Consider the following 14096-nt stretch of genomic DNA (forward strand, 5'->3'; position numbering starts at 1 on the left):
CACTGCCTGAACCGTCAGAGGGGCGTCTGGCCCTGGCTCCCCCTTGTCACATCACTTTACCCTACTTTCCCTATGGAGGTCAAGGGGTGTCCCAAGACCACAGGGCCAGTCCGAGATGGCCCAGGCTTGCCCACACCTCACCACCCCCTTCGTGGCTGTGTTGTCCAGCAGGGCCTGGGGGCAGAAGTGACAGAGGAAGATGACCCCTCCCAGCAGCAGGTGGCCCTGTGAGCGCTCCTGTCCCCTAGGCGCCTCATGCATTTGAACCTGACAGCAGCCTGTGACCCTGCTTTAAGGTGGGGAACCGGCCTCACAGAGGTGGGCAGCCCCCGGCCGCGTGGACGCTAAGGCTGGAGCTGGGATGCCGCAGGTGACCTCTTCACTGCTCGCCTGTGTCAGGAACCATGGGACCAGCCGTCCCCTAGTCCCCCAGCTTCACAGTCCCCCCACCCAGCCCCAGCCAGAGCCAGGCTGCTGGGGAGGAGGGGCTGGGTCTATCTCCAGCAGGGGCTGAAGCCGGTCAGGCCGGTGGCTTCTCTGGAGGGGTCCGGCCTAGCCAGGCCCATCCTTGCCCTCGTGTTTGCCTGGGCTCCAGGCGGGGCGGGGCTCGGTCTGATGCAGGCTGCAGGGGGATGGTTTGGGGCTAAGCGGTTTCTTATTAGATGTGAGATACTGAAACGTCCCCTCGCCTCCCCTCCCGGAGAAGCCTGCCTCTCCCCTGCCGGCTCATCCATAATCGCCAAGTGTTTTATTATGTTAAACTCGCGGCATCATAAATACTGATGAGGGCCATTTACATTTTGGAAACTTATGAAGAAATCGCTTGCCTGGGGTTCTGAGCCGTCATGAGTAGGAGGGTGGGGACCGGCAGCCTGGGCTCCCCAGGAACCTTCACAGCCGCGCGGCCTGCCCAGGGGCCTCCAGCCTGGAGCTGTGTCCTTGTGGCTGTGCCCTGGTCCCTGGTCCAGCCCCCTTCACTGGATAGCACTTGCCTTGACTTTCCCTAAAATCCCAAGGCATCATTGTCACAGGCTGGCATGGGAGAAGCAGGAGAGGGTGGGGCCCCGGTACCTGTGGGTGGGCTTTCAGCTACATGTTTCATGGAGCTTTCTGCACTGAGGGTATCTGCCTTCCCCTCCCCACCATGGGGTCTTGCTGAGGACCTGGGGCCTGAGGGTGGAGGTGCTGGTGGGAGTGGCTTGCGCGGCAGGACAGTGGCAGACGAGGAGACCTGTGCAGGAACAGGGGACAAAGTGCACTGCTTTAGGAGTGCACCCGCCTCGTCTCCCGCTCCTCCCTGCCTGCCACCTGGCCGGGCCTGAGGAACAGGTCCCCGGCTCTGCCAGAGCACCAGTCTGCACTGCCGTGCAGCGACAAACTCCCAGAAGGCAGCAGGTGTCTGTGGGCTGAAGCTGGCCGGTGTTCACGGCTGGACCCTGCTGTGCAGAGGAGAGTGAGGCACAGCCGGGAGGGTTCGGCCAACGCGAGCCCCTGCCCTGCTCCCCTGCACTCCTGATCTCTCTTGCTGTGGATCTGTGCTCGCAGTCCCTGAGCCGGAGCTGGGGGCCCAGGCAGGGCCTCCTGCTGCCGCCTCGCCTGGCCTTGTTGCTTCCCACAGCTTCTCTTCTGATTACAACTCTGGCCTTTGTCCCAGCCTCTCTCTGCGTGTACCGTCTTCTCACCTAGAGTCACTAGTTCATGGGGGTGAGAAGACAGACGCCCCGGGAGCTTGAATGCATGCCCGGGGCCACCCAGCGAGTAGTGGGCAGAGCCAGACGCGGGCTCGGTTTCACACTCAGGCTCTGTGCACCTGCCGGCTCTCATCGTGGGGTGGGTGGAGCAGCTCTGCCTGCTGTGGGGGGCGGAGAGGCCCCCGCACTATGTGACCCGGTCCAGTGTGTAGGACCCCCCTGGGCACCAGGGCTAAACCTGACAAGCCACCTCTAGGGCATCTGGTGCACACTGGGCCCTGGGTTCCAGGGGCGCCACCTGGCTGCCCACCAGCTCCCGCCCAGGCCAGGGAGGAGGGACTGGGTGAGCATCTCAGACGTGGCAGGCGCTGCAGCAAGGATTCAAGACACTCGTTCCTGGGGAGGTGAAGGGAGACTTCAGAGGGAGACAGGGAAGGCCGGTGTCCGCGGAGGGCGGCCCAGAGCCTGCCCCTGCCAGGGATCACAGGGAGCAGCGCAGGACCCAGTCTCGAGGGTATTTATCCACCCTCTGCCCCCATCACTGGGGGAAAGCTGCTCCTGGCGGGGGGCCGGGGGGGCGGCTCTGGGTCTCCAGCCTTGTCTCTGTGCGTTTGCACTCCCTTCACCACCGCCGCCTGAGTCCATTACCAGCCCTGCACACGCTGTGTTCTGTCTCCCAAGATGCTCACACCCAGAGGGGCCTCCCCTTCATCCTCATGGTCCAGCTTGGATGTTGCCTCCAGGCAGCCTTCCGTGACCTCCCCGTGGAGCCTTTAGCATGGTGGCCTGAAATGCCTGCCGCTGGTCCATCCCGTGTGCCCAGCAACCCCCCCCCCCCCCGCCCACAGCACTGGCCCCATAAGCTCAGTGCATGTTTACGAATGAACAGGCCATTGAGGACACACACCTGCAGATGGGCCCTGTCCCAGCTCCCCAGGGCTTCGTCCTGCGACGCCGAGCCGTCCCCTCGCTTCCTCAGTGGCTGCTGCTCCCCCTTCAGCTGAGGATGCGGGGGAAACTGAGGCCACCCTGGGGCCACACGCACTTGCATTTCACGCTCATCATCTCGCACCTCTTGTGTGCACCCAGATCCCTACCTTTCCAGTATGCCTTTTTTATATAATAATAATATAAAATGGTATGCATCTAATCTGGCTTTTCTCTCGGCCCCCAGCAGCTGGTTAACAGGAAAATGAACTAAGCCTCAATCCGGTTTAAGGCTTAGTCTAATCTGATGATTTAAGCAGCCCCTTGAGAAGGGACTCTCTCTCCCTGGAATAGAAATGTGCAGTTTCTCCCCGGGGCCGTGCGGGGGCTGGGCGGCACCGTGGCTTCCGCACGGGCCTGTGGGCGTCCGCTGGCTCCTGCTGCCAGCCTTCTGTAGTCCAGGGAGGCAGCAGGGCATCCCGTGGGCAGGCCGCAGGCACAGCTGGGTGACCTCGGGCAGGAGCCCGGCCTCTTTGCTGGACACACAGGTAAGAGTGTGTCTTACACAGCTGGTGCGAGAATTGTAGAAGCGTTAGAGGAGTGCCTGGCCCGGACCACGTGCTGTGTGGAGTGTCTGCTGTCATGGTGATAGTGAGGATGATGAGGATGTCCTTGTGGTTCTCCTCCCCTCCCCCATCCCTGGCTCCTAATGCTGAGCGCCGGGGGTAGGAAGAGCCCGGGAGCCCGGGAGCCCAGGGATGGTGTTGCTGTGTTAAACAAGAGGCAGAGCTCAGCCCTGTAGCAGGTGCTTGCCCGGCATCCAGCGCCGCAGCCTTCCAGCGAGGTGAGAGGCGGCGGCAGCCGGGAGCTTGCCTGGAGCCCGGAGCCCGGAGCCCAGAGCCGCTCTCTGCAGGCACACAGCTTACCGGGGCCACACAGCCACCTGTGGAGGAGCCGTTCTCCCCGTGGTGCAGGGTGACTGGGTCACTTTCCCAGGGCCACATGCTAGCAAGGCCGCCTGGCAGGATTCAGACCCAGGCCCCTGAGTGGCATGGACGCTTCCCCGCTGAGCTCCCTGCCAGCCCCCCAGCCCCCCAGGGGTCCCCAGCCCGGCCCGCAGCTTCTGGCGTCCTCACCGCAGGGTTCCGGTGCACGTCCGTGTCCTGGCCTCGCTGTTGGTCACACTGGCCGTGTTCGTGGTGATGACCGTGCTGGTGAAGGTGGACACCTCCTCCTGGACCCGCGGCTTCTTTGCCATCACCATCGTCTGCATGGCCGTGGTGAGCGGCGCCTCCATTGTCTTCAGCAGCAGCGTCTACGGCATGACCGGCTCCTTCCCCATGAGGAATTCCCAGGCACTGATCTCAGGTGAGAGCCACGCTCCAGACCGCCCGCAGGGGTCATCCACGTGAGGTCCCCCGGGAGCAAGCGGAGGTGAGCCAGTGGTGGCCCTTCCCCAAAGCGAGATGTTTTCAGGGTGCACCAGCATGATCGATTGTCACAGAAGAGACCAGCCTGGAACCTGGTACCACTTAGCGACAGCCTGATGCCACCGTGAACCTGCACTTGGGCAAGAGTTGCCAGGGGCTGCCCTCTTCTGCTCTGAATAGAGCCAGCCAGGGCGGCTGAACTGGGGCTAGAGGGTGAGCTACGCACCCGGCTGGTGTCGGGAGCTCAGCCAGGCTGCGCGGGGGCCAGTGCTTCGGCTCCTCTGCGCGTGGACCTCACCACGGCTGTCTGAGCCTCCTCGTTGCATAGGGTCTGGGCTACAAGAGCAAGCACCCAAAAGTCCCAGGCAGACGCGTGTTTCTGACAGCCACAGGAGCCACGTGGAGTCACGTCTTGCACAGCCGTTGCTCCCCTGCGCTCCTGACCCATCCCAGCTGGAGAGGTGGGGGTGGTCCTGGAAAGAGAGCAGGGCAGACACAGTGGAGAGCTGTTCCGGTTCCTGGAAGCAGCCTGCCTCCTGCAGGTGCCCCGTCCTGTTCTTCCATCTTTCCCTCTGGCTTTCCTGCCCTCCCCCTCCCCGCCTCTGGACTCCTCATCTTCCTGATTCCACAGAGGGTCTGCTCTGTGCACTCCCCAGCCTCCCGTGGGCGCGCGCCTGAGTGAGAGGGGAGGCGACCTCGCTAGTCTGGTGTGGAGGCCTGGGCCCCAGATGACCCCACAGGTGAAAAGGAGCAGGGTGTGTGGGCGTCCGTTCTGTGCAGAGATCCCCGCTCCCAAGGCGAGGCTGCAGGCCCTGCGTGCGGACCACGGTGTGAACACGTGTCCACCCGGGGAGAATTTCAGCCAAGCCAGAGAGGATGTGGCAGGGATGACAAATCCCGTGACAAGAGCGTCCCCTCCCCGCCCGACACCCGTGCCAGACATCACTAATAGATCCCTATCTTCCCTCCTAAGCCTCTAAATCCTTCTCCACACGGCACTCGAGGCAACTCCTCTCGACAGATCAGAGGCTAGATGCGAGCTCCAATCCGTTTGCCATTTTTGATACGGGATTAGTTTCCCGGCTCTCTCTCGGGAAAATCCTGGCCCCAGATCAAATTGAGCCAACATGGGCACGTGGCTCAGTTTCCCAAGAGCGGGCAGCATGCTCCTGGCAGTGGTTGCAGAAGCCATGCCTGGCCATTGCACCCTGGACTTCGTCCCGGCCAACCGTCACCTCTGGTCTCAGTAGGGGTGCTTCTCCCTGTCTCCCTCCCTCCGCTGCAAGAGGTCTTCCCCCTGTAACTGCAGCCTTGCTCACCACCTGTCCGGGAGCCCCAGACGGACGACGAGACGCTGCATTTCTGTTGGCCCTGCAGGTGCACCTGGTCACCTGCGGCTCTTCCGGGGGGAGGGGAGCAGTCTCCTGTGAGTTTTTCAGAAAGTGGGAAAATTTCCAGTCGATATCCACTACTCCGGCCCCATGCATGCTCGTGAGTGTGTGAGGCCCCCGTGGGCACCTGACACCCTGGGAAATCGGAGGTGCCCCATTCTCCTGGGGCCACTCGCCAGTCCCACTTGTTTCTGGTCCAGAGGAGCCCATCTGTGACTCCCGTGAGTGCTGGCATCGGAGCAGCAATTCATTTGTTTTGTGCTGGTGTGTTCTGGAACCCCTCATTTGCATATATTTCCATAACTGATGAGATAAAAGTAGGGAGTCGTGAAGGATGAGCTCCCGGAGGCCGGTTTGCTGTTGATGATAATATTGCGAATTCTCCACAAGTTGGGGAGAGAGGGGGTGATCGGTGGGCGGCGGTGGGGGAGCGTCTGACAGAGCCTAACCCTGGCCAGGTGGGGATTAAGACGGCTGCCACGCAGGGCCCCTCCAGGCAAAGGTCCACCCCCCTGGTGCGGCTTTGATGTCGAAGACGGAAATAGCCTAGCCCCTAATTGGAAATCGGAGAGGATTTATCCGGCATCTCTCTCTGCCAGGCACTGCTCCGACTGCGTTCTGCGCACTGATCTTTTTCATCTCCATTTCGGCCCTAAACCAGGGCTGTTAGTAACATCCCCATTTTCTAGGCGAGGAAACAGGCACAGAGAGGGCAAGGGCCTTGCTCCAGGTTGCACAGCAGCAGGGGGGAGCCTGGGTCCGGCTCTGCCTTCCTGATTTCAGTCTGTGGCCACAGCCGCTCGGTCCCGTCCAGGCTCAGGGCCCTTCTGTCCTGGAAGTCATGGGGAAGATTGTCCAGGGGGCCCCAGGGATGCTGGTGGAGTGTAGTGAGGCCTCGGCTGCCCCTCTGCCCGCTGCCCTGTGCCCCACAGGAGCCACTGACCAGGGCCGCGCAGCCCATGCCCTGCACACTGGCCGGCTCCTCACCGGCTGCAGGCAGCGTTCTTCAGGCCTCCTGAGAGGCCCTGTGCTGAGGCCCGAGCCACCCAGCCGGACACCTGCGCCCAAGCCCTGTCCTCGGCTTCTGTGCTTTGTCCGCCCGCTCCCCTTCCTGCCTCACCACGGACTTGTGTGGTGACAGCGTGAGTGATGGCCCTGTTTCTCCGGCAGGCAGACAGAGGCAGAGGAGAGTGAGTGGTCTGCCCATGTGCTGAGCCGTGTCCCGAGTCTGGTGACAAGTGGGCCTCTCGTCCGGCACGAGCGCTGCCTGTGGCTGTAGGACAGTCCCTGCCTCCCGGAAGCAGTGGTGTGACTGTGCCAGGATGGGGATTGGCACTTGCCAGAGGGCCCCTCCCTCTGTCCGCAGAGCCGCCGTGCACAGCCAGTGTTGCTCTCCCCACCTTAGGGGTGAGCAAGCCATGGCCCACAGAAGTCATGATGGCCCCTGGGTCATGGCTAGGGTGGGGCAGAGTCCGGGGTCCGACGTGCTCTTGGGCCCGGGAGCCTCCTCTGATGGGCAGCAGTGCAGGGTGCCCCGTGGCCCCGTGGGGCAGCCTGTGGCCACGCCCTTGGCAAGCAGAGCGTTCAGTGTGGTAAGGTAGTTGCGTGCTTGTAGAAATGTATGGGCGTGCGTGTGGCATGTGAGTACATGTGTGTGACTGTGTGCATGCGGGCACGTGGACACGCGTGTGTGCCGCAGCTGCCTTGGGGGCTGGGGCCGGCTCCCTGAGCTCAGAGGAACCTGCAGCCACTCGCCTCCCCGCGTGTGGCCCTAACCGTCTCCGTGGTATCCTTGGTATCTGCAGGAGGAGCCATGGGAGGGACCGTGAGCGCCGTGGCCTCACTGGTGGACATGGCGGCGTCCAGGGATGTGACGGAGAGCGCCCTGGCCTTCTTCCTCACGGCAGCTGTCTTCCTGGGGCTCTGCATCGGGCTCTACCTGCTGCTGCCCAGGCTGGAGTACGCCAGGTGAAGGCCCGCCCCTCCTGCCCCTCCCGCCCCGCTCCTTCCCCTCTGTGGACGGCTCTGTCCTCGCAGCGTCCACCTGCGCTCGCCTGGCGCCAAGGGAGGGCTCTGGTCCCTATGCCCACCTGCTCGTCTGGCGCCCAGAGAGCTCTCTGGTCCCTCTCTCTCCCCGCCCCTCTTGGGTTGTGGTCACAGCTGCAGCCCAGGGCCTTGAGCTGCAGCTGGCTCATAGCAGCTGCTCAGCACACTGGCCTGGCATGTACATGGGAGAGGCCGGTTGCAGGCCGCACCCCTGAGCAGGTGGAGTCTGCGAGGTTGGGTTTGGGGAAGGCAGGTGGTAGAGTAGCAGCGGGTGATGGCTCCTGTCTGCTTGCACTTCCCCTGCTCCGGCACCGGCTCGGCCCAGCTGGCTGATGAGTGCCACACCCCTGCTTGTCCTTGGGCATAGCCCTAGTGTTGCTCATTATCCCCACACACAAACTAGAAAGCCAGGGCTCAGAGAGGTTAAGGTCTCACCATCACTGGGTAGCAGAGCCAGGACTTTTAGAATCATCATCATCATCATCAATATTTTTTGAAAGGCAGAGACAGAGAGCTTCTCTCTGCTTTACTCTTAAGTGCACTCAACAGGCAGGGCTGGGCCAGGCTGAAGCCCCGAGCCCCACGTTGGTCACCCACGTGGGTGGCAGGGATCCAGATACTTGAACCTTCACCGCTGCCTCCTCAGGCAGAGCCGGGATTTGAACGTGACCTTGAGCCTGTGTTTCACCCAGTCACTGCCTCATGGGGCTCCTTTCCTGCTTGAAGTAGTGTTCTCTCTCTCTCTCTCTCTCTCCCCCTTCCTCCCTCCCTCCTTCCTTTTTCTTCCTCGAGTCCTGCTACTATTTTTTTTTTTTTTAAAAAAACCACTGTTGACTTTCTGTTGTGTTCTGTTCTCTCCAAAGCTTTTCCCGAGCCATTATCTTGTTGAGTGTAGGAAAGGCAGGGTCCTCTCTCCCCATGTTATGGGCGAGGAAGCCGGGGCCCTGAGGAGGCCCAGTGATCTGCCTGTGCCCCAGGCGTGAGCTGGCAGAGCCGCGAGAGGCCGGGCCTGTCGGATTCTGCGCTCTCTCACAGGAACCTGGTTTTGGCCGGAGCCTGCCTCCCTGGTTACGGGGTCGTTCATGGCTTCAGCTGGCTGCAGCAGCTGGGGGAAGATAGGAGACAGAGGCATCTCCTGGCACCAGGCACCCGCAGCCCCTCCCCTGCCCCGCAGGGCTCTTGTCAGCTGTCCAGCTGTGGCTCCAGGGCGACGTCCCTGTGATTCCTGGGGGCGGCTGGTTTCCATCCCCCCCAGGACCCTGAACACTGCTGAGTTTGAGTCCCTGAATGAGTAGGAGGGCAAGCAGATCCCACCCCGACCCCTGCTGCTGCTCCCATGTCCTGGTCCTGCTGCGCGTGGCTGTGTCTGCGTCCAGTGGCGAGGGCAGGTGGGGTCCTGTTTGCCTGGGCCTGGAGACAGAACAGGGCCTCGCGGGGGGGAATCAGAACGCTGGCGGCGCCCCGGGACGCTTGGTCCCGAGCAGTTGATGCTGGGCACACGGAGGCCTGGGCGCCCGCGCAGGCTCTGCTGTGCCGCGCCTGGGAGGGCGACACCAGGCAGCAGCATGGGGAGGGGGCGGGGAAAGAACCTGGGCGTGGAGACTTGCAGAGTCAGGGCCAGGACCTGCGGCCCAGAGAGGGAGGCGGGGAGACTCCTGTCCACTGACTGCGATTGGGAAAGCAGACGAGGCCCAGGGCCACGGCCCCGGCTCAGCATCACGTGCAGGAGGGACTCTGGGCGGGCACCGCCCCGGCCGCTCACTTGGGATCTGTAGGCTCTTAGGGTGGGAATGCTGGCCTGAACTTCAAACCCTCATGGTCCCAGGAAGCCTCCACTTCTCAGAGCAGGAAACTGAGCCTGAGGCAGGGGCGTGCTCGGCCCAAGGTCACACAGGCACAGGGCAGAGGGGAGGCTGAAGGTCGAACCCAGCTCTCATCAAGCTACTGCCCGACACACAGGTATGTACCGAGTCTTTTGGGTCAGGCCAGATTAACACAGCCAGCCGAGGCCCAGAGAGGTCCAGCGATTTAGGCAAGGTCACACAGCAAGGCAGAGTGACTGCGGCAAAAGTGGGCAAGTTGGCAATATTCAGGGTAGAGGACAGAGAGGGGCACAGGGAGAAGACCCTTTTACAGGCTCCTTAGTTCTGTCAGCCACTGTTTTAAAGGGCTCCTCTCTGCCTGGGGCGGGTAGTTAAAAACAGTCAAACTGCGTGCTGTTGAAGGAGACGGATGATAAACCAGCAAACCGTTGCGAAGGTTGTAGATTGTGGCAGTGACTTGGAGCCCTCAGCAGCTGCTCTGATGGAGGTTAAGAGGGCAGTGACTTAGGCAGGATGGATGGCACCGAGCAGAGATGAGCGCTACCGGGTGGGAGCACGCTTCGTCCTGATCTCTCCGGGCGCTCAAGGTGCCGGCGATTTAACTCCTCAGTTTCTTCTAGAAGTCTGCCACACCAGAGCGCCGGCATCCCCGTGGGAGGATTTCTGCGCAGACTTGCTGCACCGCTATTTGTAGTAGTGAGAGACCACATGCAGGGGAGGCCCCTGGATGTGCGTCGGTGGGGAGCCGTCCACAGGGCGAGCCGTCCTGCAGCAGCGTGGCAGAGCAGAGCCGTGCGGCCCCATGCATGAAACCCCACGCGTGGATCTGTGAGGTTCCGGGTGACGTAGGCAGTTCGGGGTCATGGACACAGTGGCCCGTGGCAGTGGGCTGTTGCAGGAAGTCGTAGAGCAGGTGCAGTGTGGTCTCACATTGTGTGTGTGTGTGTATGGGGGGTGGGGTTGCACCTGCATGCGGCTCGCTGATGGCCCTGCTAAGGGCAGGAGCAGAGGTGGGGACGGCGAGAGCCACTCCCCTCCTACCACAGCGTTTCTCTTCCACATTGTGTGGCTTCATTGCATCATGCAGACCTTACTTGTATAACTTTTGAGTTTTATATATATTTTTTAAAGATTTCATGTCGCTGGCGCCGCGGCTCACTAGGCTAATCCTCCACCTTGCGGCGCCAGCACACCGGGTTCTAGTCCCGGTCGGGGCGCCAGATTCTGTCCCAGTTGCCCCTCTTTCAGGCCAGCTCTCTGCTGTGGCCAGGGAGTGCAGTGGAGGATGGCCCAAGTGCTTGGGCCCTGCACCCCATGGGAGACCAGGAGAAGCACCTGGCTCCTGCCTTCAGATAGGCGCGGTGCACCGGCCACAGCGCGCCGACTGCGGCGGCCATTGGAGGGTGAACCAACGGCAAAGGAAGACCTTTCTCTCTGTCTCTCTGTCTCTCACTGTCCACTCTGCCTGTCCAAAAAAAAAAAAAAAAAAAAAGATTTCATGTCATTACTTGAAAGCAGAGTTAGAAACAGAGAGGAAGAGACAGAGAGAAAGGTCTTTCATCTGCTGGTTCATTCCCTAAGTGGCTGCAATGGCCAGAGCTGAGCTGATCCAAAGCCAGGAGCTTCTTCCTGGTCTCCCACGTAGGTGCGGGGGCCCAAGGACCCAGGCCATAGCAGAGAGCTGGATCGGAAGTGGAGCAGCTGGGATTGAACCAGCGCCCATATGGGATGCAGGCTGCACAGGTGGAGGCTTAGCCTGCTACGCCACAGCACCGGCCCCGAGTTTTATATTTTTAATTGCCATTTTCTCTCTACCTCCCACATCTAGTACAACAGAGAAGCAGGTGAGTTAGAGCTGGAGCCCCTGCTCATGGTGTGGTGCTCAGTGCTGGGTCCCTGTGTCCCTCCTCGCAGCATGGCCAGCTCTGCAGGACAAGGTTCCGGAGCCCAGCCTGGCAGGTGGGACAGGGCCAGTGCAGGGCCTCCCGTGACCACCTTGCAGCAGCCACAGCATCTCGTGGACTCCCGGGGCTTAGGCTCTGCACACGGGGGTCAAGGTGCTATTTTGAGCAGCCCCCTGCCCACCACAACCCCTACTTTGCTGACTGCGAAGTCCTGGACTCCTTGTTCCTGGGAACCCCAAGCGACCCCGCTGTCTCTGCTGCACACAGGTATTACATGAGGCCCGTTTACCCAGCCCGCGTGGTATCTGGTGAAGAGGAGCCGCCCCAGGCCTCCCTGAGCAGCCCTTTGGCGGCATCCCCGACGCCGCCCCTGCGCCCCATCCTGAGGAAGACGGCAGGCCTGGGCTTCTGCATGGTCTACCTCTTCTTCATCACCGGCCTCATCTTCCCCGCCATCTCCACCAACATCCAGTCCCTCCACGAGGGCTCAGGCTCGCCGTGGGCCACCAAGTTCTTCGTGCCGCTCACTGCCTTCCTCGTCTACAACTTTGCGGACCTGTGCGGCCGGCAGATCACGGCCTGGCTGCAGGTGCCGGGGCCCAGGAGTAAGGCGCTCCCCGCGCTGGCGCTGCTGCGCACCGCACTCGTGCCCCTCTTCGTGCTCTGCAACTACCAGCCGCGCAGGCACCTGGCGCTGGTGCTCTTCACCTCTGACGCCTACCCCGTGCTCTTCTCCTGCCTGCTCGGGCTCAGCCATGGCTACCTCAGCACGCTGGCCCTCATCTACGGCCCGAAGCTCGTGCCCCGGGAGCTGGCCGAGGCCGCAGGCGTCGTCATGTCCCTGTACCTGATGGTGGGCTTGATCCTGGGCTCTGCTGGCTCGGCCCTGCTGGAACACCTGGTCTAGGAGGGGGCGGGGCTCGGGCGCCCAGGGGAGGAAGGCGCTGGACTTCCACGGTGCGCAGGGCCCAGCGCGCTCCGGCCTCATGTCTCCCAAGCCTGGAGCTATGTGACAGAGGCATTCCCGACACTTCCACAGAACATTCCAGAGACACCTGCTGAAGACGCAGCTCAAAGTGCAGCCGTCCCTCCCGGCTGCGGGTGAGCATCCTCCCTTCCTCCCTTCCTGTCGCCGGCGTCGACCTCGACTCGTCCCCGGGCTCTCCATCTTCCGGCCCAGCTCCCTCCAGCTGATGGCAGGGGGAAAGATTCCCGGCGCTCCCCACCGGAACAAGGGCCCCTGCCGTGGGGTTCCCCTGGGACGGCCGGTCTGCAGGCCCTGGGCCCGAGCCCACACAGACGCCGCGTTCTCTGGGGGAGAGGGTGCTCACCAGCTGGCCCGCAAGGCAGCCTGGCAGGAACCCTGCAGGCCTGTGCTGGAGCCCCGAGGGCTTCCATGTGCCAGGGACCAAGCTTCACCAGGACTGGGCTTCACCAGGGACGTCCGTGGCCTGGTGCTCTATGGTCTGGTCAGGCCACGGTTCAAGGGCGTAATAAACACCAGGGTAGGCGATGGAACCCTTATTGTTGTCTGTATGGGAGGTGGGGTTTCAAACAGCAGAAAATGCACATTATCTGTAAAAAAATTTAATTTATTTGAAAGGCAGAGTTAGGGGAGCTGGAGAGAGACAGAGAGACAGAGAGTCTTCCATTTGCTGGTTTACTCCCCAGAAGGTCACCATGACTGGGGCCCGGTCTGGCCAAAGCCAGGAGCCAGGAACCCCATCCAGGTCTCCCATGTGGGTGCAGGGGCTCAAGCACTTGGGCTCTCTGCTGCTACCTTCCCAGGCCACTAGCAGGGAACTGGATCAGAAGTGGAGCAGCCGGGGCTCAAACCAGGGCCCATGTAGGATGCTGCCATCGCAGGTGGTGGCTTAACCCACTGCAGGCCGCCCTGCGGGCCCCGCGCATTGTCTTTTTTTTTTTTTTGACAGGCAGAGTGGACAGTGAGAGAGAGAGACAGAGAGAAAGGTCTTCCTTTGCCGTTAGTTCACCCTCCAATGGCCGCCGCAGTCGGCGCGCTGTGGCCGGTGCACCGCGCTTATCTGAAGGCAGGAGCCAGGTGCTTCTCCTGGTCTCCCATGCAGGTGCAGGGCCCAAGCACTTGGGCCATCCTCCACTGCACTCCCGGGCCACAGCAGAGAGCTGGCCTGGAAGAGGGGCAACCGGGACAGAATCCGGCACCCCGATTGGGACTAGAACCCGGTGTGCCGGCGCCGCAAGGTGGAGGGTTAGCCTACTGAGCTGCGGCGCCGGCCGCATTGTCTTTTAATTCCATTTTCCATGAACTTTGGAAGTTCCCTCGTATGAGTCGTGGCCTTGGCAGGAAACGGCGTACTCGGGTTGGGTAGTGAGGACATCGTAAGAGCAGGTGCAGGAGCCTGTGTGTTCCACCCATGAGTGAAGGAGGGAGGGGCCTCTCAAATGTGGAGACGTGTTTGTGCTTGGGGCCCGCTGAAGGGTAGGCTCGCCCCCTCCCCACTCTCCTCTGTGCCCCGGGCGGAAGAGTGACTGGAGGGGCAGGCTCTCACTCAGCCCGGGGCCAGCCCAGCCCCTCGCCTTTCATGGGGTTATTTCTGTGGACGTTGTTGGAGTCTGAAGCTTCGCTCAGCTGGGCCAGGTGTTGCCTTGTTCTGGTTTGTTCCCCGTGGCCACCTCCAGGGATGATGCCCGGATTCCGTGCCCCCACCCCCGCCCCATCCCGGGGACACGGTGACCGGCTCACACTGGCAGGTGCCTCATGTGAACAGCGATGATTTTTCAGGTGCCTCGTGTGCTCCTGCAGGGCTAGCGGCTGGCGCGGGAGTCAGGAGAGAAGGGAACAAAACGCAGTCTTGACTCCTTAAGAGTGGACAAGGAGGAACGGGGCTTGTCCCCGAGGAGC

General features: G+C 61.9%; 1 protein-coding gene across 2 annotated transcripts in view; it reads left to right on the forward strand.

The window, feature by feature from the left end:
• The window catches only part of SLC29A3 (solute carrier family 29 member 3), a 36193-nt gene extending 23463 nt beyond the window's left edge, over positions 1-12730 (forward strand). For both annotated transcript variants that reach the window (XM_051823798.2, XM_008269997.4), the window contains exons 4-6: positions 3760-3986; positions 7245-7407; positions 11480-12730. In XM_051823798.2, coding sequence (XP_051679758.1) covers positions 3760-3986; positions 7245-7407; positions 11480-12119 — 1030 coding nt within the window. In that variant the 3' untranslated portion in view covers positions 12120-12730. The remainder of the gene's footprint in view (positions 1-3759; positions 3987-7244; positions 7408-11479) is intronic.
• The last annotated feature ends 1366 nt before the right edge of the window (positions 12731-14096 follow it).

Source organism: Oryctolagus cuniculus, chromosome 15 (genome assembly GCF_964237555.1).
Source record: "Oryctolagus cuniculus chromosome 15, mOryCun1.1, whole genome shotgun sequence".
Taxonomy (NCBI): domain Eukaryota; kingdom Metazoa; phylum Chordata; class Mammalia; order Lagomorpha; family Leporidae; genus Oryctolagus; species Oryctolagus cuniculus.